This window comes from Aythya marila (genome assembly GCF_965140915.1).
Source record: "Aythya marila genome assembly, chromosome: 29".
Taxonomy (NCBI): domain Eukaryota; kingdom Metazoa; phylum Chordata; class Aves; order Anseriformes; family Anatidae; genus Aythya; species Aythya marila.
In genome coordinates, this window is record NC_139070.1 from 1,922,326 (window position 1) to 1,948,851 (window position 26,526).

General features: G+C 51.1%; 1 protein-coding gene across 2 annotated transcripts; it reads right to left on the minus strand.

Annotated features, from left to right (window-relative positions):
• Positions 1-703: 703 nt before the first annotated feature.
• SMG5 (SMG5 nonsense mediated mRNA decay factor) lies at positions 704-26,246 on the minus strand. Of its 2 annotated transcripts, XR_014319164.1 has the most exons (23): positions 26,071-26,246; positions 22,283-22,381; positions 21,544-21,667; positions 20,724-20,880; positions 18,268-18,357; positions 17,114-17,203; positions 16,131-16,209; positions 15,558-15,683; positions 15,028-15,096; positions 13,711-13,919; positions 13,431-13,568; positions 11,626-12,327; positions 9,637-9,806; positions 9,271-9,346; positions 8,435-8,610; positions 7,285-7,443; positions 6,995-7,054; positions 6,524-6,683; positions 6,107-6,197; positions 5,436-5,510; positions 4,961-5,099; positions 2,692-4,594; positions 704-2,589 (listed from the first exon to the last, which is right to left on the minus strand). XR_014319164.1 is itself a non-coding variant. In XM_082781064.1 (22 exons), the coding sequence occupies exons 1-22, from the start codon at positions 26,145-26,147 to the stop codon at positions 4,511-4,513; spliced, it is 3,150 nt and encodes a 1,049-aa protein (XP_082637190.1). In that variant the 5' UTR covers positions 26,148-26,246; the 3' UTR covers positions 2,645-4,510. The 2 variants fall into 2 exon arrangements, 1 of the variants encoding a protein (XP_082637190.1); XM_082781064.1 differs by lacking the exon at positions 704-2,589 and having other exon boundaries at positions 2,645-4,594.
• Positions 26,247-26,526: the final 280 nt, after the last annotated feature.

A 26,526-nucleotide genomic window follows, 5' to 3' on the forward strand; every position in this document is an offset into this window, starting at 1 on the left:
TCGGCAGCGATGCGCAAAGAGAGGTGCAGGGGGGTTGTGAGCAGGGCAGGCAGCACAACCACAGCCCCCCCAGCACCATAAACAGGGAATATTTACAGGAACCCTGAATACAGGGGTTGGGAGATGCCCCAGCTTTCTTCTTCCCCCCCAAAAAAAACCTCCCCCAGCTTCCCCAGTGCCTGGCATTGTCCCTCAGGGCCCGACTACAATCGTCCTCACCAGCTTTGCCCCTGGAATCGAGGTTTTTTAAGGCACCTCAAATAAACCTGCCTTCCCCTGCCTGCTTGGACAACAAAGCTGAGGAGCCGCCCAGCAAACCCTGCAGTTATTTCCCTGTGCCAATGTTACTGAGGTCAGGGATGCTCCTACAGGCACCCCAGCAAGAGGGCAAAGTCATCCCAAAGGAGGGAAGCAGGGGGTAAAAGTGAAAGGAGCAAAGGAAATAATGTCCTTGCTTTAGAGATAAGGAAGGAACTCCCCAGATCTCACCCAAAATGAGCCAAATCATGGCACTGGGACAAAAAAATCAAATGGGGTAGAGGTGGCAAGGCTTTGGGCAGTCATTCCCTTCCAAAAAGCTCAAAGCTTGGTTAGGAAATCGTGTCTGAGAGTTGATTTGTGCATTAAAACGGACCCAGCTCAGAATCCAGGTAATTAGAGGAGAAACGCGGGCTGGGAATGACGACAGAACGAGGGGTACAAACGTCGTGTGTTTTATTGAGCCAGCCGCCGTGTCCGGATCCAGACACACGCCGTGAGAGCCCCCGAGCTCCTCGTCCCGGCTGGAGGTGCCCTCAGCCCCCCAGCAAGAGCAACCCGGGCACAAATCCACAGCCTGGGCTTCGTCTGGGCTCCAGGAAGGAGGCTGGAAGGGGAGACGCTGCCTCGTGCCTCGCAGCCAGAGGCAGCACCCGCGGCGCGCGGCTCCAGCCCTCCCCCCTTGCTCATTCTTGCAGCCACCCCAATTTTTGCCCACCCTATTTCCTCCTCCCATCCCCAGGGCAGTTCTGCTGGATGGTCAGAAGGGAAAAAGAGCCAAAAATCCGCGGCGTTGCAGGTGGCATCCAGGGATGGGAAGGACGGGAAGAGGCGCTTGGCACAGCCCGTGAAAACACAGTAAAAACAGCGCTTTTAGCCCGCAAATTACCTTTTTTTTTCCTCTTATTTTTTTGCTCTGCTTCCCAGCATGGAGGGGTTGATGGGGCAAGCTCGGAGCCAGTCCTAAAAAGCTCAGGGCCAGGGGAATAGCACCGTGTGGCTGAGCAGGGCACCAGAAGGGGATTTTGCAAGGCTCGAGGGCTGCCCAGCTGAGCCAGGCTGGCATTAAGGAAGGCTGTGGGGAAACCACGGGGCAGGGGTCCTGGGCTCAGCACCTTCCCTTAATCTGACCTTAAAGGTGGCAAGCTGAGCCTCGGGCAGCTTGCCACCTTCCCTCGGGCTGTTTAGCAGTTTTTAAGATGTCCCTTTGAAGGGCTGGGGCCTTTTCTTCCTCTCCAGGTGGAAAAAAAACCATTGGGGTTATGTTAAAACAACCCCTCCGGAGAGCAGGGCAGGCTCTAGGGGATGTGGATGAGGAGAATGGGGACAGAGCCTCGCTGCCTTTCAGGAAAAAGCCCTCTGAGCCTGCCCTGGGGCTTCGTAAGAGGGTTTGGTGCAGCTCAGCAACGTCCTCGTGTTACAGAAAAGGACAATTTTTTAGGGGACAGCTCCAGCCCTGACCCCCAGCCCTGCTCCTGTCCCCCCCCAGCAGCTCCAGGAAGAACCAAGATGCTCTCACCGCCAGCACGAGGGGAATTCCCTTTTGGGCACTGCTTTATTTGCGTTTCCCCCTCCTCCAGCTCCAGCCAAGGGAGCACTGAGCCCAGGGCAAAGCTGAAAAACGTCTCCAAACCTCAGCCTCCGGCTTTCAGAGCAGCAACACCCCCCCGAAACCCTCCACACTTGGCACTAGGTGCCAAGAAGGGAAGGAGAGTTGAGCCTGGGGACTGCAACCCCAGCCGGGCTCCACCAGGGAGGTGCAGGCTGCAGCCCCTTCTGCCCCGCAGCGGGGAGGAGGATGGTTTTCTTCAGCAGCAGGGGGAAAAAAAAAAAAAAAGGGGGAAAAAAAATAAAAATCCCACTGAGCCAGGCCCCTAGTGAACAAGGAGGGCATCTCAGCACTCTCCAGGCCCCCAGAGGGGAGGGGGGCTCTGCTCTCCACCACACCACATCGCTCCCAGTCCCACAGGGGGCTTCTCTTTTCTTCTCCCATCCCCATCAATTAAAAAGAAGGAGCTAGACAAACAAAGGGCTTCAAAATAAAAAAAACATTGGGAGCACGGGAGGAGCGACCAGCTTCACGGCCCGCCTGAGATCTCTTAACCGTGCCCAGGAAGAGCCGGAGTCTCTGACTGGTGGTGGTTCCTTGGTTTAGCCAAGGAAAGCCCCGCAGGGTTGGGGAGAAGCTGCAAAAGGAAAAAAATCAGCGGGGAAACGCTGTCCCTCTCCCCTCTCCCCTCGCCTTTCCTCGAGTGCGTGGCCCTGCTGGGGCCAGCTCCGGGCGTAATTTAAAGCTTGGCATCTCTCCCCGCTGTGCTACCAGGCTGCATGCTGCAAAGGGAACGCAAATTGCAAGACAAACGAAGCAGCTGGGACTTGTGCTATGTTTCCTTTTTTTTTCTTTTTTTTTTTTTTTTTCTTTTTTTTTTTTACCTGAAAACAAGGAACATCCTGCCAACTCCAGTACAACGCGTGGTGGGAGGAAGGCTTTTGTAGCAGCTTCTGGCTGGCCCACGTGAAAAACAACCGAGCGGAGAGGACTAGTGGTTTTGACTTGCATAGCTGCTGTTAGCTCACGTGGGCAGAGACAGCTGGATCTCCATCCCGTTGCCACAGATGAATTATCAAGAGGCCCTGCAGCCCCGTCTCCCACCGCTCAAGCTGTCTTGGGAGCAACCCGTGTCTTCATTTCCAGGCATCAGCACGTGGCGGGCCGTCAAACGCAGGTTGCTGGAGATGCTGGAGATGGATGGAGGGCTGAAAGGGCCCTCGAAAGGTCAGGCGGGGAGTTTTGATCTTCCAGCATCCAGCCGTGGAGCAGCTTCCCTTCTTTGCGGGATGCTAAAAGCACTGGAGAGTTTGTGAGCTGCCCCGGAGGGATGCGAGGAGGGGGGGAACACGACGACCACTCCAGTTCTGCCACCCTCTCTAGCAGGACGTAGCAGCAGTGGTGTCAGAACAGCCAGCAGAATAGAGAATGGCTTTGAGATCCTGCTTCCTCCGTTAACGCCTCACTGCAAGGTTTAAAAAAAGGGAAAAAAAAAAAGGAAAAAAAGGAAAAAAAAAGAGGCATTGGGACTGTTGATGTCTGCTGGTTCGATCCATCTCAGTCTCTGCATTCCAACCGAGTGGTTGAGCCTCACTGGGGCTTGAATCCTGCGTGGTTCTTCCTCTTCCAGCAACTCTGCTGGACTCCACTCCTTTCCTCCAAGGCCTGAGGCTGGAAGCAAAGAAGCGGGAGGGAGCGGGGAAGGGGGAAAAAGGAGAAAAAAGACAGGGGAAGAGTCCTTTTCACCTCTCTCGAGCAGCCTGGTCGATCCCTTACTGCTCGTGAAGTGTGCAGCTCGTCGAGGAAGCAAGGATGTGCACCAAGCCCACGGGCGCAGCGCTCTTCTCGCAGGCCAACATCGCTTTGCACTGAGCCCGCTCCATGGGGACAGGGAAAGGAAATAAATATGCTTGTTCCAAAAAACAAAAAAATTATATTAAGAGCTTTTTTCCCCCCCCTTTTAAATAGCATCATTGTCTCCTTTTCTCTCTGACATTGGAAGAGTATCCAGAACCCCAAAGGAACTCCACTTCTTTTTTTTTTTTTTTTTTAATATTATTTATAGATAGAAAAAACTAAGAATTGAAAAGGAAAAAAAAAAAATCCTTGAAAAATAATTAATTCAAAGGGGAAAAAAGAGAAAAAAAAAGTACGTTTTCCTGTCACCAGATTGCCAAGCAAAAGCTCAACACTCTTTGGATCTTCTTTGCCAAGCTAGGGGGGCTCCGTGTCTGCTCTGCTGGTTCGGTTCCGTTTAAGTCGAGTCCACGCTTTGAAGCCGCCTGCCCATTTCAGCTGACCAAGCAAGCTTTTGGTGGGGAAGGAAGGGGGGAAAAAATGGATGACTGCCCGTCTCTCGCCCGTCCCTGCCGACTGGGAGAAGGGCAGAGCTCTGCCTCGGCCGTGCCGAGGTGCCTCTCTCTTCTCAGAGCAGTTGGCGCCGTCAGAGATGTGCAGCCGTCTGGTTGGGGTGCAGGTGGCGGGTGTCTGTGTGCGTGCCGAATCAGATTATTTGATTTTTTTTTTTATTATTTTCTTCTTTTTTTTTTTTTTAATTTTTGAAGGTATTTTTCTTATTGTCGTTGCTGCTGCTGCTGCTGCTTCGTGGCTGAGTGTCGCCTGGATGTTTGTTTCCTTTGTTCAGACGCTGCACGTTCCGAGAGGGGGAGAGAAAGGTACACCAACCCGATGCCCTTCTGAACATCAGCCCATCTCTTTCCACTGCTTGTAGAACTCCAGAACGTTTTTTATTTCCACGCTGGCGCTGGTGGCTGCCTGGATGGCAGACTGCAAGCAAACAGACACGACAGGTTATTTTTTTTCTTGCCCTTCACAACCTGGAGATTCTCAGCCACGGCTAGAAGGCCCAGCTCTCCTTCATGCTGAAGTTTCTCTGGCATTAAAGGCCTGTACAGACACACAAATCACTTCTCTCTCCTCCCCCAGGATTACTTCGCACCACTACAGCATGCTGGATCGAGGGGCTTTCAAGGAAATATGTGTGGGGACCAAGAGCTTCCAACTAAATTTGGGAAATCCAGGACTGTTTTTACTCACTGCAGAAAACATTAAGTAAAAACCCTCTTGCCAACCCAACCAGATTTTAATCTTGCTAGGAAGCAGGAGGGCTGAGCTCAGCACGGAGTTACTGACCTGCATGGGTGCTGAGAGCGTGCTTGGGTCTTCCAGCTGAAAGCCTGTGATGATGGTGACCATTCCCGTGGTGTCGTCCTCTCCGTTCCCTTGGGACACCGTCAGCTGTTTGCAGCTGTCCAGGATTTTATAGAGATTCCTGCCACGCAGATGCAAAGAAAAGAGAAAGAGGGGAGACCACTTGTTTGTGCAAACAGTTTCAGATATTCTTAGGATGACACACTGAAAGCAGGGCTGTTTCTCTGCTGCCTGTTGAGGGCTTTTCTGGGACCCTTTTTAGGGCCAGAAGCGTTTGGTGCCACACACGATGCACAGAAGGACGCCCTCCCCACCCTCTCTGGGGAATTTGACTGTCACCCACACAGAATATCAAACCAAGCAAGCTGTATGACTGCTCCCAGCGCTAACACTTCTCTCCAGAACCACCTGCCTGCTGGGAATCGGGCTCAGACATCTCCAGATGCTGTCATCTTACCAGGCGTCTAAATCCTGTCTCTTCAATTTATGCCTCTCGAAGCTCTTCCCGACATCTTTCTGGCAACGAATGTACCTACGGAAAGATCAGAGTCACTGAGCTCACACTGAGACTGTCACACAGACTGCAGTCAGTGCCCTACAACAGGTCTGTCAGGGTCCCCAGGCACCTCTGGCAACGCTGGCTTTTATCAGCCAGACTAATACCTAAAGGATGGCTCCAGAAACCCCCTGTGAAGCCCCTCAGACCGCCTCCCCCCTCTCATCACTGCCACTGGGTGCACTTCACAGATCCCACAAGTGTTTCCAAGGCTGCCAGCCCTGACACAAGCCTTGAAGGTGCACTTTGTCTTTGCAGAAGTGCTGCTGTTTGTCCTGCTGCAGCAAACCTGGGCAATGCTGCTGAAGAGCTGCGACTCCGCTCCTTGGAAGCAGCCACATTTCACGGCCAAGCAGCAACTACAAGCCCATCTGGAGAACCAGCTGCCAAAGCTGTTATTTCCCCACCTCCCTTCTTGCCAAGCACATTCCTGAGGCCTGGCATTCCCTCAGCCCACTCCTCACTCTGCTCTAAGGGATGCACAGCTTGCTCCCATCTCTGATGCTTCCTTCCATCCCAAAATACCCCCGTTACAAAACCAAGGGCAAAGCGCCTCCCTCTCCCATTCTCACCTGTTTCCCTTTTTAAATTCTGCCTCCAGATACCGGATGCTGTCCCGAGCACCTGCGTTATCCTTTTTCAGGAAGTCTAAGCCATCGATCACTAACAGAAATAAAAAAAAGAAACAGAGACATCTGCCTTAGCAAACTCATCCAGATGCGTCAGGAATTTCTCATCCCACAGAACTGTCCCTACACAGCAGCAGTTTCTGGGACAGGATTGGGACAGGATGCGAAGGGGAGGGTGAACAGGGCCTCTCTCTCTTTATTTATTATTATTTTTTGATAAACCACGTTAGATCCCAAACATGAGGCACAAACAGGCCCCAAAAGGGACACGCAGAAACCGTGGTTCAGCTGCTGCAGCCGTTCTAAAGGACAGCAGAAGCAGGGTGGAAAGCAGCGTGACACGAAGCAGAGCTCCCGTACCTATTCGAGGGATGATGATTATGAACCTCCCGCTGGTGGCCAGCTGCTTGACGACAGCCAGGTGCTGGCAGAGGGCCTGGGTGTCCGGGACAAGGTAAGGAGACATGGCTGACTGTGCTTTGGGCTGCTGGAGACTTCCCTCCAGCTGAGAAACCTCCAGCTGAAACACACAGAGAAACACAGAGAGACTTGCTTTAACATTTTGCTGAAACAAACGATGGAAGGAGGCAAGATTCCCCTCACGGTGCTCCATCCGGCCCTCCCAACCTTCCAGCACAGAGAAGCTGTGCAGGAAGCAGAGAGCTGGAAGTGGTCGGTTCCATCCCACCCATCACAGCTCTCTTTTGCAGAGAAAACTTCTTAATTCTGCATGGAATGGGAAAGAGGGAGGGAGATCTCCCCCTTCCCAATTTCAGACATTTCAGGGGCATCACTCTGCCAGGGTTTAGCCAGCAACCAAAGGTCTCCTACCTGCAATCGAAGCTGAGCCATATCTCTCATGAGCCTGTTCCGACGAGCTTCCTCTGCAGCCTAGTTACAAAAACAAACTTCCAAATCAATTAGCAGGAAACACGAGCTGACACGAGCAGCCACTTGCAGAAACAGGGTGAAAAGGGGACACCTGAGTAGGTTTTGGAGGGTAACAGGAGCAAAACTTCCAACTCCAACCCCAAATCTGTTTGATTATAGTTCCAATTTAATAGGAATGATGTAGGGAATTGTGGCAAGCATTGAGAATGAGCCCACCTCTGCCAACTCACCATGTGAAACTGGGCTTGGGCCTGGTGCAGCAAGTTGTCTTGCTCTGACTGTGCTATGCTGATGAAGATCCCAAGCTCTGAGTTGAACTGCAGGATGCTGCCCTGCAAGCGGGTAATGAAGTGGCCAAAGCTCCGAATGCAGCAAATCCGAACAACAGACTGCAAAGAAGCAGAAAACAACCCTCAGAGGAAACATTTCTGATGAAAACGTGCTGCTGAATAGAGGGACATGTGGCGAGGGCTGCAGGGAAAGTCTACAGTTGGCCAGAAAGCTGAGAAGTGTTTGGTGTTTGCAGCCTGGGTTTCCTCAGCTCAAAAAAGCTCCAGAAAACATCCACAGGCTTTCCCTATGAAACCTCTGCTCGAGCTGGGAGAAGAAATCAAATGAAACTACAACCTCTACACTTGTTTTGGGGCAGGCACTACTCTGTTTGTTGCGCTGCTGGCAGAAGGCAGCAAAAGGTGAGCTCACGTGGGACGTGACGTTGATGTTCTTTGCTCCAGCTGCCCCGGCAGGTTGAGAGGACATTCAAGACCTCACCCAGCCGGGCTGCGATTTAACAGCGTGGGGTTAAGATGTTAGCATATTCCCCACCCCGAAGGAAGCAGACTGGTCCAGCAATGCAAAACAGAAGACCAGTTGTTTGTTGTTTTCTTTCTGAAGACAGCTACACCACCCCTAAATTATCACCTTGGTCCTTTACATTTGGGGAGACAGACAGAAGTGCTCTGCGAGGGCACGCAGCGCCACAAAACACAACATTTCACCAGCTTCTGCTTTTTCTTGAGTAGGATCACAGGATGTATCCTGCAACTCTGACCCTTTCATCCAAGGCAGGGCAGAGACAAAACTCTTCTGTCCAGACAGAGAGGTCAGGAGATTGCATGCAGCAAGGCTGGCATGTGACTGTGCTTCCTTTCATAATGATTCTGACAGAGAAGGGAAGGGAAAGCACGCTGGTTTTTTGGACACAGATGACTTCAGCAACCACCAATAACAACATGAACTCAGACTCAAGGGTTTGAGTCACTCTGGGGCCTGTTTTGGTGATAAAAAGAACTAGATCTTCACCTGCACAGCTAAGATAAGCTGCACTTCCAGAAAGGCAAATGCAGTTCGTGCCAAGATTCGGGATTTACCCTGACTCACCTCCTCCACTGCTGAGAAAATCGGTCGGTCCTGCTCGAAGTTAAACCTCTTGTGTGCATTTTTCAGAGGGGGCAGATTTCGCAGGGCCACATCTTCTGGGAGCAGCAAGTTGGTGTGCAGGTCTGGCAGCTCGGCGCCGCTCAGCATGTCCTTGACTTCATTACAAAGGTCCAGTCCTGGGAAGGAGGGAGGAGAAGCACACCAACATGTGCTGATTGAAACAACTGATGCAGAGACAGAGGAAAAATGCTCTAAGGCACATAATGCACGGTGAACAAGGGCGGAGGTTTGTAATTACATAGGTACTGTGAACATGTGCTGGGGGAGGAATGCTGTTAACAAAAAGGCCACCCACAGCACGAAGAGTAACTGCTCCAAACAACCTCTCTGGTCCGAAAAGCTGTAGTTTGGAGGGTCAGCTTGCCCATCCCTTCCAAAAGAGAAGCATCCCTCGAAACTATGCTTCTTAACACCCACGTGGGTTTTTAGGCTGAGGTGCAGGGCACATCGTGAGCATCCAAAGGCTGAAAACTGATTTCCATGATTGCCACGATGGAATCAGACCCTCACTTACGGTCTTGATGATTCCGATCGGGTTGGCCACACAAGGACTTCACACACACAGGTGTGAGAGTTTTGGTTATAGGCAGCCCCACATCATGGATTCATGGAGCTGAAGTCTACAGGACAGTATTTAACTGGAGCAGTGTTTAAATAAGAAAATAACACATGGAAGAAGTCACTTTGCATTGGGCTTAAAGCAAACTGCTACTGGAAACATGGAAAAATCACCGAGGCTTGCTGAAACACTGCGTTGCCCTTTCCTTCTCCCCTACCTGATTCCTGCAGGTCTGCAGCAGAAGGCAGAAGGTTCAGGAGCACAGACAGCCTGTTCCACAGGCTCTGAGAGCTCTGCAGGAACAAAACACAAAAGGCCACAGAAATCGTCAGGATAGATGTATGCAGTAACCAGGCCACGTGGGCTTCTCATTCTCTTTCGCAGACCTCAAAATGCTTTAAAAACATAAACTTCACAACGCTTCTTGAGGCCACGATGATCTTAATTCAGCTGGTGGGGTGTGGAACCTCACCTCCCGTCCAGGACTGGGCCAACAGTTTCATTAAGCCCTTAGCAGCCCCAGCCCAGCCCAGGGGATCTGAACAGACACAGCCCTGGAGCAAACACCGAGCCCAGTTCCCACCTGAGCACACATGATGATGAGGTCTGTGTTTGTCCTCAGCCAGTCCAGGAACACCTTGACGGTGAGAAGCAGCCCCTCGTTGGTCACGATCTCTAGCTTCTCCTGAAGGGATCGCTCGTTCCTGCAGGATTTGTTACTTGAAATGCTTTCCTCAGAGTCAGACACATCGTCTGGAAAAATAAAAGGGAAAACGAGATGATGGCAGGCATTAAACCCCCCGAGAAGCCAAGCCTTACGGGTGTGAGAACAGTGCTGAGCTGGAAGAGTCAAGTGGAACTTGTCAGTGCCTCTGCATATCCTGACAAAGCCAGTTCTCTGCCCCCTGTGCTGTTGATGAGTGTCTTGCTGTTGCACTTTATTCCTCAGCGATGGAAGATTGCTAAAATGGCTCTGTGAAAACCTGACAGAAGTCTTAACCCTCTGCAGCTGCCTCTGAGACTCTGCAACAGAGCAGGGGGGAACAGCACGTGCCAGCACGAGGACGGCATCATTCACTGCACAGAACAGAGACCACCAGGTGGGTCAACGTGCACCCAGCTTTGGGCTACACAAGAGCAGAAAACAGCATTATTTTACAAGCCGGGGGACCACGAGAACTTAAATATTGAGTACGTTTTGCCATTTTGTCATTCCACAGACCTGAGGATCTCAAAGTCAGCATCCAGGGCACAGCAACATCCCTCGATGACAACATCAGGCCAGCTACACGAGCGACCTGAGGTCAAGGTAGCAGCAAGCGTGGGATCGGCTGTGTTCTACTCCAGTCCCTTATTTTAATTGCACAGTCACTTCTGTCCATGAGCACAGCGATTATCATTCAATAAATGCTCAGAATCAAAAGGGAGGAAGCAATTTATCCAGAAACCACCCCCAACAGTGCGTTAAAACCGTGAATTAGCCCCGGTTTTGAAACAGCACAGCTGAGGGAAGGGGAGCTCCAAGCCAAAAAGCACAGGGATTCATTCAACCTCTCACTTTCTGCATCTATAAAGGCAACACGGCCACACGATTCAGATACATTCCTGGATCTGCAGCTTCTGCATAGCCCACTGAATATATAAAGGAAAATGTTAAACAGACCAAACCCCTTTTGTTTCTTTCTTTCCCCCAAACTCTTTCAAGTGGCTCCTGAGCCAAGCTGGGAGTCACAAATTGCACCCATGATCTAATGCTTCCCCTTCAAATCCTAACCCAGGCAGAGCCTGAATCAGGCCCATTGAGTCTGGCAGCACGATGCAGAAATGTTTCCTTGCTCCAGGGAAGCGGGGAGGAACGACAAACAAGACTGAACAGGCCCATGTGGTTTTATCTGAAACACAAACAACGCCCTGTAGTGCATCAGATCTCCCTTCCAAGCTGTTCCTTCCCAGAGCATTACTCAGTTGCATAAATGGTGTGGTGACAGAGAAATCACAGCTCCACCTGCTGTGCATCTGCAGTTTGGTTCAGCACTGAATTCAGCGTGGAAGCCTTCAGAGGGTCACAGAAAGTGACCTCAAACTCCTCTTGCACGCACCTAGGACACGTCTTCCAGACAAGCCACAACAGTTTTGGTGACATGATGGCTCGTGGAAAACTTCCTCGACTGCGTCTGCACTGGGAAGGATCTGATTACAGAGATTTCACGTGGGGAAGAGGAAGATAATCCAGACTGCTAATCCCTGCTGGAATTATCCCCGGTACTACATCAGAGGTGCTCAGCACCTGGCTGGAATTATTATTCTGCCTGCTGAGCAGAACAACAGCTAACGCTGGCTGGCTGCAGGTGTCTCCTTTGCTCACTTGCACGGGATCCCAGATGTCAGGCAAGGAGCAAAGCTCCTCCAGGAAACACCCAGCCCCAGATTTGTACGGTACGTGGGCAATCAGCTCATCCAAACCTGCCCGAAGGAGACCTTGCAGGATAGAAGGGGGTGGATTTTAGCAAACAGACTGCTCTGAGCTCGCAGCCCTCCACACAGAAGCACAACACATTTCCAACGTCCTTACCTTGCTCTGCCAAGCTGGGTTTCTCCAGATCTCCGTTGACGCATGGCTTGTTGTCCAGCCCATCCTTTAAGACAGCTGGCTCACAGTTTGGTTTCAGAAGGATGTTGCTGAAAGTGGGAGCCAAGCGAAAGCAGCGTTTGGTCTGAAACAGCTGGGTGGACATGGCTTGGAGGTTACTGGCTATGCTCGCGTCGTTAGTGCTCAGGGAAACGGGTCCATTCACTGCCGAATCTGGGGTCTCAGTTTTAGAGATGCTCGGGATCTTAGAGTCCCCAAGCCCACTGCCATCTACACAGTTTTTTAAGGCCTCTTTGGGCACACTTTTGCCTCGGCTGCTTCCCTCCTCACCCGGCTCATCTTCCATGTCCTCCAAGTCAGACCGAGATTCTTGGCTGTTCATGTCAGAGTCCGTCTCCACATCAAAAGCAGCTTCTGCTTCCTCGTCACTCTTCTCTGAGCCACTTTCTGAGCCATCGCTGCCCTTTGTAGAGCCCTGGCTGGAGTCAGAGTCAAAGCCCTCGCTCAGGTCGCTCTCATCCACCTTCTGGGGGTGGCGACGGCGACGCAAACAGGAGAGGCGAGAGTATTTCTTGCTTTTCTTGCAGTCATTCTTCCGCTGTTCCTCTTTGGGCTGGTGATTGGCCAACTCAGCTTCGGCTTCTTTCTCAATCGAGTTCAAAGGCTCCCGCGGCTCCTGGTCATCTGCAGACATTTCAAATGAGGCCACAAGTTAGAAAAGCACCGATGTCTCACACAAGCTGCTTGCCGGCCCCGAGCCAGGGGAACCAGCAGCATAAATTTCAGCCATCGCTTCTATTATTGTCTTTCACCAGAAAGAGAAGTAATGACAACCCTGAGAGAATGACTCAGACACGAAAAGGGCAGCCGGAAAGACTCAAGAAGCCTGGATTCCTACAGCCCAAGCTGTGCTGCTCCGTTATCAGGCAGCCTCAACGCTGAACGTTGCCAAACCAGCACAGAACACGCAGCTGAATCTGAAATTTTCTCCCCGGCTTTCTAAAATCTGAGAGCCAAGTGACCCACCTAGCAGGCCAGGAGCGTGTGCCAGTCACCCCGATGAAACCAGCCTCCCCACCTCATAACCAGACTGAGTTGACCTCATCCCTTTCCTCCACCAACACGCCCCGAGCCTTTCCAGCAGCCCTCTGTCACCCTGCCAGCTTCAAAACCCAGGCAGGGGAGGAGTCGTTCACTGTTGCTTTTGGCCAGGAAAAGTCCAGCCTTGCATTCTGTGAAATGGTACAAATTGACCGTTTGGAGGGGAAAGATTAAGTGGTTTTCTTCTCTGCTCAACAGGCTCCACCAGCAGCTACAGACCTGCTTTTGTCTCAACAGAGATGAGGCGTGAAGAGTAAGGCCAGCCTCCCCTACAAACTGCTCTGCTCAGGTGTTTTACCTGAGATCATCTCAATGGAGGAGAAAAAGAGTCCAGTAAATAACAGTGAACAAAGACAGAACATAAGCAGCACAGACTGGGGTAAATAGATGATGAACAAGCTGCCAAAAGACACAAAACCATAACTCCTTTCAAGAAAGCAAGCGACCCTTCTATCCTATGATGATTCTGCTACTCGCTGAGAGCATCGAAGTGGAGACTGTCTCCCCAAATTACCCGTCTTCGTGGATTTCAGCCCAGCAGTCAAAGATCGAGATGTTTCTAGCACCACTCAGGCACGATGCGACAAAACCCACGTCCAGGAGATTTAGGAAAGGAAAGGAAAAGCCACCCCCTTATTTTCATGCAAGTGGGGAGAGCCAGCTTAATTCCATCTCCGTCTTCTTACCTGTGCCATCATTCTGAAAGGCTGGGACTGGATTTTCCCCTTCTTCCAGCTCTGCCTGCAGCCGCATATTGACGTGATTTATCAGGTGAGAGAAGAGGGCCAGCGTGAAAGCAATGGCTGCACTGTACTGCTTCGAACCTGCAAGGAGACAGCTTAATGAGGCAGAGGAGACTGACCGCTAGCCCAAAACACGAGCGCCCACTAAGACTTCTTCTGACTAATTGGACTGCTGATTGTTATCAGATCACTTGATTTCCGAATGGCTGAAGGCACTGGTTACCTGCCCTCTTGAGGCTGTGAACACTCATAAAGCAGATGATCACCATGCGGAAGATCAGGAGATCGGGAAGGAAGGAGTAGCCGCTCTCATACTCTTCTTCATCTTCGCTGGTTGAGCTCAGGTTAGGAGGAGAAGGCAGGTAGAACAAGCACAGGTTGAAATCCTCCAGTACAGACTGGCAGAGTGATGTCAGCTCGGAATCCAGAGAGCTTAACGGGAAGAAAAAATTAACAAGAATTATTATTCAAGACCCAAACTCCTGGCAATGGCTGCGCGGAGAATGACCAGATCTGGCAGAAGCTACAGTTCGGCGATCCTTTGCCCTGGGAATGATAAAGCAAAGGGGAACATAACGCAGGCAACCACAGGTATGAGAAGCAAATGGGATGAATCAGATTACATTTTCCTCTCCAAGGCTGATAAATTAAAGATAAACTATAACTAGGGCACGTCCTTGCAAAGAGATGGGTCACCAGAAAAAACACGGGGTGGGATGGGGTCAGCAGGTGGACTCACACGTCGAGTCCCAGGCCCAAAGATATTGTCTGGTATCAGTCAATATTTGAATGCTAACCCCATGCTGGGCTGCATCAGCAAGGGCACAGCCAGCACATGGAACGTAATCATTATTCTTCTCTGTTTGGCACTCGTGAAATGGTATCTGGAGTACTGTGTAACACAGCACAGGATGTATGAGAAGAGAGAAAGAGAACTGAGTTTGTTCAGTTTGAAGAAGGGAAGGCTTAGGGAAGTATAAACTTTGTGTTCAGGTGCCAAATAGGTGGGTTTAAGGGCCTCAGCCAGAGGACTCTTCTCCATGGTGCACAGCAAAAAGAAGGGAAGCAACAGGCAGAAGCTGCAGTAAAGGAAAATAAAAATCCCTCCGTGGTAAAGGTGGTGAAAGACTGGAAGGGGAACCGGAGAGGTGTGAAATCTCTGTCCTCAGATTCACTGAAAACTCAACTGGTTGAGGCTCTGAGCAACCTCACCTAATTTCACATTTGAATCTATCTTTACAGCAGACCCTACTTTGGGGAAAAGACTGAACCTCTAGAAAGTCTCCTCCAAACTACACTATTCCATGATGAATTTAATTGCAGTCTGTGTATTAGCCCTTTAAAACGCCTGCTTTATTTCAAGAGGTGAATTTAGAATCACCTGAAAACCTCCCAGCAGAAAAAGACTACATAAAGCTTGGACCTTTTGGCAAAAAGCTTCAGCACAGGCACTGTTATCCTGCAGGGAAGAGCCTCTTCCACTTCTGAATGCCTGCTACGGTGAATTATTAATGGAAGATAGAATCTGTCATGACCTTACCTGCTCTTTGGTTGCAAAAGGCTCTGCAGGTACATAAAGCTCACCAGCAACCTCTTAATGTCTTTGCACCTAAAAAGATTGCGAAGAAAACACTGTCAAGCAGGTACCCTCCTGCAGGTATCCATCCCTGAGATGGAAAAGGCTAACAGAGCTCTACCAATAGGTAAATCAGGTCTCAATCGATAACTACATCCTAGGGAAACTGCAGAAAAAAGGTTAGTTTATGTATTTTTGCTTTTCACCCATGTCTTGATGCTCCTGTACAGCCACCAGCTCCAGGGGAGAGGGAGAAATACCTCACCTCAACATCTATACCCAGAGAGCCTTCATATTCTCTCCTAAGATTGTGGCCTGAGAGACCTGGAATGGGATCTAAACTGGGACTCCCCAAATTTTGACACTTGCTGCCTCAAATGGATGACCTAGCAGTTCCCGTTTCCCAGAAAGACATTGCTCCTGCCCCAGAATAGGATATTGGTGTGACTGCAAACCCTCAGCCCGCACCCCTCTCCTTTTCCTTGCCCTCCTACCGTTTCTTGCTGGGAGACAACTTCCTGGTTTCACATTTCTTCAGCTGGTGATACATTTTGGCTGCTTTGTCGTACAGACGCTTCAGGTTCCCATAGGCACCTTCGAAGGACACTTCAGACTGGATACTGAGATATGGAAATAAAACACATCAGGAGTTACTTTGCCACAAGGTTGCTCACGTTCTATGGCTTTACTTCGCCAGAGAGTTATTCAGGCATCTAAACACGAAGATGGGTACAGCTAAGGAACTTCACTCCCCCTGAGATCTGTGAATCCCACTCCAGGCTGCATCACGGCTCTGTCTGCAATGTTTCCACACCTTTTTTAAATTTGTGCCTTAAGGCCATGTTCAGATATCTTAATTCCCTCCACCTCACTGTGCTGGGTGCCTCACTCAGCACTTCCACACCCCTTCAGACACAGCTCTCTAGCCCAGGCATAGGGGCTCAGCTGAAACGCTGCCCTGTGTGTGTTTGTTTAGTGGTCAAAGTAAAGGAGAAAAGAATCTGGCACCAGCAACCACAGAGCACTGATTCTTTGCCCAGAAAGCCAAGATCCTCACAGACACTCACCAGCGTAAATAGCAATAGGTGGCTTCCACGTTGTAGTATTTGCTCCCAGCCAATGTCCCCAGCTGATTAAAAGGCATGCCTGTAATGAAAGAGAGGGGCAATGGAATTAACTTAGATCCTCCAAAGGCCCTGCTAGAAAGCAAAGCCTTTCTTCCTCACTCCGTTTCACGTGAAAGCGAAAACAGGTGGCACCAAAAATGCTAAAAAGCTGCAGTACAAAGAACTGGACTACTCGATTCTTTCACCACTTTTTTTTTTCTGGCTTTACGGTGCTTTTGGTCCTCCGCACCTTCCTGCCGGCTAGCTGTGTAAGCAGAGCAAACAACTCCTCCTCCACCTCTGTATTAATAATGACAAGGCCTTGACTCTGTCATACTGTATTCCTCTTGTCTTAGACAACATCTTGTCAGCATTGAAGAGTTCTGTCCCACCTCACTGCGCTACATAAACGTTGGTCAGTTATTGGTATTGGGGATCAGACTGAACAAACACCTCAGCAAGAATCCTGCAAAGACAGCACAGAGGGCAGATCTCTTTGGAACATCCTTTTTGAGATAAGACAGGCTCCCAACTCTTGCCACAACGTGTTCTTGTAAAGTAGTTCCTTCTAGAAGAGACAGGAACACATGAGACTGGGGGTTAGAGGTGGCAGTGGCAAGGCACAGAGAGGAGCAATAACGCTCTGCTTCTGGCAATGGGCAGCTGGATTTTCCCTCAGCCAGACAAACCCAATTTTACCACATCCATGGAGTTTGACCTTCTCAGATGAGTAAGCTGAGGCCATGCGGGGAGACAACCTTTGCTCTATCTCCTCTGTTTGGCTTGTCAGCAAGAGAGAGTTTCTCAGAAAAGGAAGTGATTTTAACTAGGGAATAAAACCACTCCTCTCTCAGCAGCAGGATGTAAACCTGAACAAAAACCACTACCACTGTTTTCAGGTTAGGGAAAAGTGATGTTAATGACCAAAACGTAACTCAACTCACCAATTTGCGGTGCAACAGAAAGGGCTTGATAGTAAAACCGCTCAGCCAGCAACTCTGTGTCCACTCCTGCCAGTTCGTTCTGATAGCGAGCTGAAAGAAAACCACACACTGCAAATCAGAAAGCATCCCTCCGCGCCTGTGGTAGCATGTAAGCAAAAAGAAGAAATTCTTCTCCTCCGTGTGCTAAGTGCTGATTAATTTCTCCTTGAATAACTCCGTGTTGTGCTCCATTTCCCAGTACCTCAACCAGACTATGTTCTACTACAGCACAGTGTGAAATCTAAAGCAAGACAATAAAACACAAAACACTTGGCTGTGGCTAGACAATTGTATTTGGGTGGCAGTGGTGGATCGCAGACACAAAAGTAGGCATTTTGGAAACCTTAGGGGACAGCACAGTGAAGAGGTGAGCGTGTCTGTCTCCCACCAGCCAGGTATGGCACTCTCACCACCCCCAGGAAACATATTTGCAGTGCATTTCCGAGCTGATTCACACAGGTTTCAAGAGCTTGAAGGCTGCTGCTGCGTGCCAAGCACATTTACCCATGACACACGTCAGCTAGCTGTTTTTCACACCATTACATGTTTGCTCACTGCTTTCACACCCACACGGTCACCATCAAGCGAGAAGTTGACACGCTTACCACACGCTTCAGGAGGTGACTGTGGGACAGAGAGGTCTGCTACCCGAAGGATGACACACAGCCAGACACGATGACAAAGAACCCTGGGCTTTGCCGTGGCCCATCACTCTGGATTAATTCACAATAGTGCTTAACAAACCTGATTTGCAGTCACACTTCTCACGACAGCGAGGCAACTTTCAAGCAAGCCTCAACTGCGAAATCAGCCCGCTTTGAGTTTCCTTCACACCATCCAAGCAACATGACTGAAAGCAAAGGATTCCGTTCCTTAACGTTCAGGGATGCAGCTGTTTGCTAAACGCAAAGCTCTCAGCTACTGGCACACACACACACAAAAGCTCCTGCAATCTGCAGCAGTTATCCGTGACGATTTCACCCTTCAGTGATGAATGTGTGCAAGAGAAACCAGCACCTGCTAGTAACTGGTGACTTACGGTCACGGACTCAGTGCTGCACAGGCACCAGTTTTAACGTATTAAAGGTTACCCTGAAAGATGCTGCTGCTCTTACCTAGATCTCCGAGATAAACCAGGCATCTGTGACATGCCATCTGTGCCCACTCCATCTCCTTCTCCGATGCAGACACGGGTTTCTTGCAGCCTACAGGCAAAATACGAAAGTCACACACACCGTTGGGCACAGGCAGCTGGAAAGACACGCCAGCAGCCCACACCCCTGCCTCAGACCCCAGCATTTCACCAGCTGAAAACCACAATCACACGTTCAGACTGCACCGTGGGCTGTTTGGGGCTCCTTACAGACAAGCAGCGGCTCATCCTCGCTGCCAAAAAGGTGACAAGTGCCATGTAGGCACTGATGCTCGCCTCCTCCCCGCTGATCGGGGGCAGCGAGTGTCACGGCATCGCCAGCAGTCACCGAAATGTCTGTCTGCTCAGGCTTTGCCTTAAAGGTACGCCACAGAGAGCTGGCGACGCCTGCACCGAGACGAGAGGACAAAGGCCAATTCCTGTCTACGAGGCACGTGACCGTGTTAACACAGCGTTGAGCACAAGCTAATAAGGCCTGCAGAGGCTGATTTTGTTAGCATGGCTAATGAGGCCTTTGGATAGGAGCTGGCGCAAATCCCTGGAAGCCAGAACAAAGGCTGAGCACGCCTGCACCTGGCGACAGCACACAGCATGGACATAGCCCCCCGACACTGAAGGTGGTAACGAACTCCAGATCAAGACTGAGATTTGGATTCAGAATTGCCAAAAAAAAAAAAAAAAAAAGGGAAGAAAAGTGAAAAAAAGAAGTCAGGACAGCAAATCTGTGTTAGAGGCAGGGAGAATTTGCCTCCGGGGAAAAAAACAAACAAACAAACAAACAGTTCAGGTAGTAGAAAGTGTCAAAAGCAACAGGGGAAAGCTCCAGCCAGCTGACCTGACCTAATTTAAGCTGTGAAACGTGGCTCAGTCCCTGGGAGGGGCTGCAGTTGGGAAGCCACAATTTCCCATCCCCGCATCAGCACCTTCTCCCCAGCCCAGGGGTTCAGCTGGAGCTCAGGGGCACAGGTACTGCATTTGCCCTTCCCCTCCAGAATTCATTTACTGCTGCTGGGCAAAATCAGTGTCACGGATGTGGTCTAGGTTCAGTCTTCCTGTTGCCAAGGTCTCTACTTGAGGAGAAAAATCCCTCAAACAGGAATCCCAAAGGAAGATTTTCAGCTCGGTCCAATCTGCAGCCTGAGCTGCTTTCCTCTTGGCTTGCTTTAAAAGGGTGGAAGTGATATCTGGAGGCTCAAGTGACCCGTGAGGAATGGTTCCCACTCACCGACAGGCACTGAGTCACACAACACCACCACACGGCCTCGAAAGCTGCGTCCAGACACGCTACTGGATCTATCCTCCCTTTCCTTTTCCCTTTTAATCTTCTCATTTCCCTTTATATAACAATCAAGTTGTCGCCACCCCAATTTGGAGTTCATGCAGGATTCTTCCACATCTATCTCTCCTGGACATGCAAGGTTCCATCTTAATTATGAAGTTACATATTTGTCTGCTGCATCATTTTAATTATAGAGCCCAGACACATCAAGGAACCTGAACACGGGAGCCTTTCAAATGCGATCACACCGCAGGGCATAAACTGATCTAGAGCGTGCATTTTGAAAATTTATTAATTCTGCCGTGCTGAGATACATTTCTAAAATCAACAGTTGCCAGGGACATCTGCCTTATCAACTGACATTTCAAAGCTGATCATGATACAATCATCTCCCAGAAGCTAAGAATAGGATCCCGGCAACTAAAACATTCTACTGCTAAAGGTGTACTAACTCTGATTTCTGCTGTCCTCCCCACTGCTAGCTTGAAAAACGCCAGTTAAACCCTTGCTAATGCAGTTCCCCAAAATTCAGACGATCCATTTCCCAGCTGGACTCACCTAAGACGGAAACAGGCACCTTGAGGTTACTGAGCACAACCCAGGAGCAAAGATGAACGAAGCATTGCAAGATAATCTAGGATGTGAATCCATACACAGCCTTGAGCTGTGAATTCTTTGATTTGCTCTGAAGGTGGTGAGGCACCACAGCAGGTTGCCCAGAGAAGCTGTGGAATCCCTGGAAATGTTTAAGGCCAGGCTGGATGAGGCTTTGAGCAACCTGGTCTAGTGGAAGGGGGTGTGGAAGGAGATGATCTTTAAGGTCCTTTCCAACCCATTCTGCGATTCTATGATTCCACAAAAATCTGCCATCACCAAACATTTACTGAGGGATTTTCTAGCAGGGTTTTCTTGCTATTAGAAACCCTTCTGGCTTAAACAGTTTAATATTAAAAAAAATAAAAAGCGTTATGGAAAAGGGAACAGGGAGAACAGGACAAGCTGTTCGGAACAGACACCAATCTAATCAGAAACATAAAAGATGGCACCTTGAGTGCTGAAACAAGGATGGATTGGCACAAGGGGAAGCCACCGGTCTGGGATCCAGCCTTACCCAACAGCCCTAAACACCGAGCACCAACCTATTAGAGGGTCCGTGACATGCGTCCAGTCGATGCAGCACTGCAGCTCCAGCTGATAGTGAGACTGAATGTAGAGGAGAAGGTGCTGGTAAAATCCTATGCCAGCAACTAAGTGAGTCCGGTACGCGCACTCCAGAGTGCTGCGGCTGTGAATGTGCTGGAGGGAAGAGAGGTGAAAAGATTGTCACTGCAGCCCGATGACATTTTAGGCTGGAAACCCAAGTTATATGAAGCAAAATAGCAGGCAACTCAGCTTTTGTTGGTTTTGCACAGTTCTGCACCTCCCTTTGCTCAACAGTGTTTTATCTAGTAGTATTTACCGAGGGTAGACACCAAGGAGAAACACTTGGAACAACAAAGAATAAAAGTAAAATCAAGCTGTCTGGTTAGAACACGCCGTCATTACATCCAGACAACCAGATCACCAGGAGACAGGTCACAGCATTGGAAAATACAGCGTGAATATTTTGTATTTTCCAGTGATCAATTCTAAGGGGAAAAAAAATAAATACATCAGCACTGACAAAGCCTCCTAAGTCCATCACTGGCACTCGTTCTACGTGGAAAATGGGTTTTGTGAAGTTGGGAAGACAAAAATTAAGTAAATGATGCTGGAATATACTCTGGAGTGGCAGCCCTCGCAGCAGAGCATTAGAAGTTACCTGCCCACAGCTAGCCAAAAAGCACATCAGCTCCACAACTAAAATTCAGGACTGCCCAGCGTTCAGATAACAACATCTCCAAGCAAATAAAGCCTTTAACTTGCTCTGACCCACTGCCTGCCCAGAGACTCTCTCATACCAGAGCAACAGATCCTTACCTTCTTATTTGTTTTAATGAGCTGGATAACTTCATAGTAAACTTTCCTCCAGAGCAGTTCTTCTGCTTTTCTTCCATAATCCACTGGGTGCAAGAACATCAGCTTCACACACAGCTCTCGCAGCCTGAGAGAGACAGCAAAGAATTCGTGTTTAGCCACAGCAGCTTCAAATACAGCTGCCACTACATGAGCAAAACCAAGAAAATCTGAATTAATTACGATGGATGAGCTAGGCTATCGGGTGATGGTACAGCTTGTGCTGCTCCCACACAAGAACATCTGGAAAAGCCCACCCCTAACCAGTTACCACGGCTCAGCTGGCCATCAGCAGCTTCTTAAATTGCAGCAGTGTAAAAAATTGTCTATGGCCACAGGCTAGAAAGAAAAGACAACCCCACGAGTTATCTTCTGAACCCGAAAAAAGATTTATCACATACAAACACGAAGTTTCTACATCACACTTCTTTTTTTTTAAGATAATTACAAGGAAGGCACCAGCCAACAGCTTTTTTGTATTATAGTGGCACCTGGGAAAGCCCCCAGCCAGAGATTCTGTGGCTAGGTGTTGTTCAAATACCTGAAATTTAGCCTCTGCTCCGAAAACCTGGAGGAATCCGTCCTCAGTGGGTGCACCACAGAGTGAACACACCGCAAAACCGTTGATTCAAGACGTCCACGTGTTACTTCATGTGGGTTTTTCCAGAGAAATACAAAAAAATGACCGCCCTGCCCAACTTACTTGTTCCTCAAGCTGATGTTCTCTGGCTTGAACACTTCTTGATACGCTGCCTTATTACCGAGGATGAGATCCAATCGATGAACAGCCTCTACCACTGCTCTGCAAGGTAATAAAAACACAAAGAGGAGCTTCAGCACAGGTTGTCTGAGGTTATTTTACGAGATCTGGAGTCTCTGCATGGAACCATACATTTAATTCATTATAAAATGAATTAATTCCCAACGATTGCCATTTTGATAGGGCGAATCAAATTTCCACCAATTCCTGCTTCCTTACCAACTGATCTATGACAGAAAGCAACTTATTTGCCAAAATTTCCTCTCCTTCGTTACCACGATTCCTTAATTAAAGGTCTTAAAGATCTCTAGATGACAGGTAACAGAGGGATTGTTTTCAGTACACCACAGCACCTGACAGGAGGAGAGGAATGTAGGGAAGACTTGGGAGATCGCAACACCAACCTGAACCAACTTCTTCCTAAAAAATCACGGAGAAAACCCAGACCAGAGTACAAGTGGCCCAGAAGCCTGCCCCTAACCTGGATGTCCTTCTGCTCACTAACATCTTTCTCCTGCGGCGTGGAGATCCTCTGCAAACTCTAACAACCCACTGCTCTCCAAAGTGAGAAAGGCAAGCAAGGAGAACGCGTTCTCTTTAGCAGGTTAAGATGCAAAATACCAAGCCACGAAGCATTCGTCCAAGCTCACGGCATATCGACGGGGGAAAAAGAAGAAAAATAAACCTCCACACACCCCTAGCTTCCCCCAAAGTCACCATCCTTGCTGCAGCCTGTGCTCCGTGTCCCATCGCCACCTCCCAAAGACCTCCTGCAGCAATCACTGCGGCAGGAAGCGACCAGCGCCGTGCACGGGGAACTGCTTCGCTTCCTATGCAGAAGGGTGGCCAGAAGAAAGGGGAACTGCTGATTCATTTGATTCCCAGAGAGAAGGAGAGGAAATCTATGATCTATTCCCAAAATAGGTAGCCTCTCCGTCTTCAGAACAGCTGTAAAAATGCCTTCACCATACAGAGAATTGGCGGCTGCTGGGGGTCGGACCCAAGCTCACACATCATTGACACCACCAGGTGGGAAACGACTCGGTGATTTCCTCTTTTTTTTTTTTTTTTTAAATACCTAAAAAGGTGCCACGAAGCCCTGTTAAAAGATCCTCGAGTCCAACAGCGACAGATTACTTCCCACAAAAGCCAGACGCGGGCACTTGGAGACACCGGATCCTTTTGCTATTTTTTTTTAATGGGATCCTAAAAACTTGATGCCACAAAAACCGCAGGGCAGCAAGGTTTGTCTTTTAGGATGCGGGTGCCTGTAGGGCACAAGGGATGCCCCATGCTAGAAGCTCTTCTTAGCACAAACTCCAGGAGGAGGCAGAGGCTGCGATGGCCAGAGGCGACTTGCAAGAATCGGACGCCCAGCGGGAAGGAACGCTTTCCGTGTGTCCCTACAGCTCCAGGACAGGGCGAGATGGCAGGGGGAGTTATTTGTCCTGTATTTCTTTATTTAATGCATCACCAAGAGGCACGGACTTGGAGGAGTGTGAGGTTTCTCAGGGAGAGGAGCTGCAGCCGCTCGCTTGATCCTGGCACGTGTCGGTGCACAAATACTGCCCAGAACAAGGCTGGCAGGCGAGGAGAGGAGGGCAAAGCCAAGAGAACGCTGTCAAAAAAAAATACCTGGTCGCCCTAAAATAAAAAAAGCAGATTGAAACAGCAGCCAGATTGATCCAGCTGCCACGATCTGAGGTGAAACTCCGGGATTATCCGTCGGGGAAGAGTTAAATGGAACCGATCCGAGGCACGCAGCAAGGAGCACAAAGTAAAGGAGAGTGAGATACTGCTTGACCTCATCAACTCTCGGGCTGAAATCAAGAAAAATTGTCAAAGGGCTGGTTCAGGTGGACGGCTGGCCAGGAGAGCTATCAGCCACAGCGAGGAAATTTGTGGCTGCTGCAGATTTTATAAACCCTGCGCCGAAACCACGACGCTCCTGGCTCAAAGGAGACGGAGATCCCCAGGAGCTGCAGTTGACTTTTTCTGCTGAAACCACTCAGCCAATTCTGCTGTAAAGAAACGACCTCCCCCTTGCCCCGAGGACCAGCCCCACGTCTGCTCAAGGAATCTAACCTCAAAGGGCCAAAACCAGCGCCAAAAACCTGTCCGAAGCACGCCAAGGAAATGGATTTTAGCTCCTCCAAGCTGCCACTTGTGCTTTGTGTTTTCAGTCAAGGGTCTCGCTGGGTTTCTCTGAGGGAAGCGAGTTTAGAAGGGGGTGATGAGGCTGGGAGAGGTGAAAGGCCGGGCCCGATGTCACCGGGCAAGCCAGTGGGACGAAAACAAACGGGCTGTGCCCAAAAACATCTCCCTTCAGCACCTCGCTCAGCTCGGAAGGCGCACTGTCACTGCTCCGCTCGCCTGCCAGCCTGCTTCACAACCGGAGAAACGGCGAAAAAGGGGGCAAGAGGTGGGGGTGGTCCCAAAATAAGGCATCCACGGAGCACCTCGGCACGGTGCCTCGGTCCTGCAGGGCTGGGGAGACCAAAACTGCCCGGATTTTGCCCTGACAGCACCTGCACGGCGTGGAGACGCAGCAGGAGCAGAGCCCCAAGGAGTGTTTTTGTCACCAGGGCTCGCAGCAGCCGTAGCCTTGCCCTCCTTCCAGCAGGAGCCTTCCCGGCCCCAAAATCCTTCCAGCTCTTCCCCTGTGTGCCACTGGTGCCATGCAGGCCCCGTCACAGCCTCCCCTTTCCCTGGGTGTCCCCAAGTCTTACCCACGTCCTTCTGCATCCTCACGTCCCCTACCCCATCCCCGTGGACCCTGCTCGACTCCTTCCTCCCCCCAATGTCCTGACCCATCTCCCTGCCCCCTTTGCCTGACCCCCTCGCATTTTCCCTGAATCCCCCTACCTTTTCTCCCCCCCGGCTCCTTCTCCCCCACCTCCTTTTTCCTTTTCCTTCCCCTCTTTTGCCTGGGATCCTCCCCCACCTCCTTCCCCAGACCCCCCCTAACCCCCCCAGTCTCCTTTCCCTTGCCCTTCCCACACCCCCAGCCCCTTCCCCCCCGATCCTCCCCAGTTTCCCCCTTTCCCCTCCCCTTCCCCTGATCCCCCCCTTATCCCTATGATCCCCCCGATCCTCCCTGCTCTCCTCGATCCCCCGATCCCCTTTATTTCCCCCACTCCCCCTAATTTCAGCCGGTCCCTAGCATCCCCCCCTGCTCCCTGGGATCCCCCCCGGTCCCCTTGATCCCCCCCAGCCCCCTCAATTCCCCCCAACCCTCCTGATCCCCGTGGTCCCCCCCGGTCCCTTTGGGTCCCCTTGATTCCACCCGCTCCTCCTGCTCACCCACAGCCCCTTTGATCCCCCCCCATCCCCTTGACCCCCCCGATCCCCCTCAACCCTCTCAGTCTCCTTGACCCCCCCCGATTCCCCCTCACCCCCCCGGTCCCTGGCATCCCCCCTATCCCTCCCAGCCCCCTTCAAACCCTCTCAGTCTCTTTGACCCCCCCCGGTCCCCCTGATCCCCCCTCACCACCTCAATCCCCGGGACCCCCCCCTTGTCCCCAGACCCCCCCTGGCCCCCCTATACCCCCCCAACCCCCCCACACCCCCTCGACCCCCTTCAACCCTCTCCTCCTTGATCCCCCCCGCTCCCCCCTATCCTCCCTCACCCCCCCGCTCCCCTCAACCCCCCGGGACCCCCCCGGTGCCCTCCCAACCCCCTCAACCCCCCCCTTAACCCCCTCAATCCCCCTCCCCTCGGGGCTCCTCACCGGTACAGCCGCTTGGTGTGCAGCACCTTAGCCTCGGGCTCGCCGCTCTCACCGCCGGCCCCGCCGCCTTGGCTCATGGCTCCCCGGCGGGGGGGCGAGGCCCGGAGCCTTCCCGGAGCCTTCCCGGGGCCTTCCCGGGGCCCCCTCAGCGCCGCCCGCGCCGCCGCCGCCGCCGCCCCCGGCCCCGCTCGGCCGCCATGGCTGCCCCCTAGCCCCCCTTCGCGCGAGCTCTCGCGAGATTTCGGCGGCCGGGCAAACATGGCGGCGGCCGGCCCGGCCTCACCTCGCGAGAGCCCGCCTCCCGCCGCGCCAGGACTTCGTGCTGGCAACATGGCGGCCCTGAGGGCCGGCAACATGGCGGCCGCGCCAGTACTAATGGCCGGCAGCTCTGGCGGCCGGGCCGGCGTGCTCAAAGCGGGGGGCGGAAATCGGCGCTATCGATTCAAAGATCGAAGC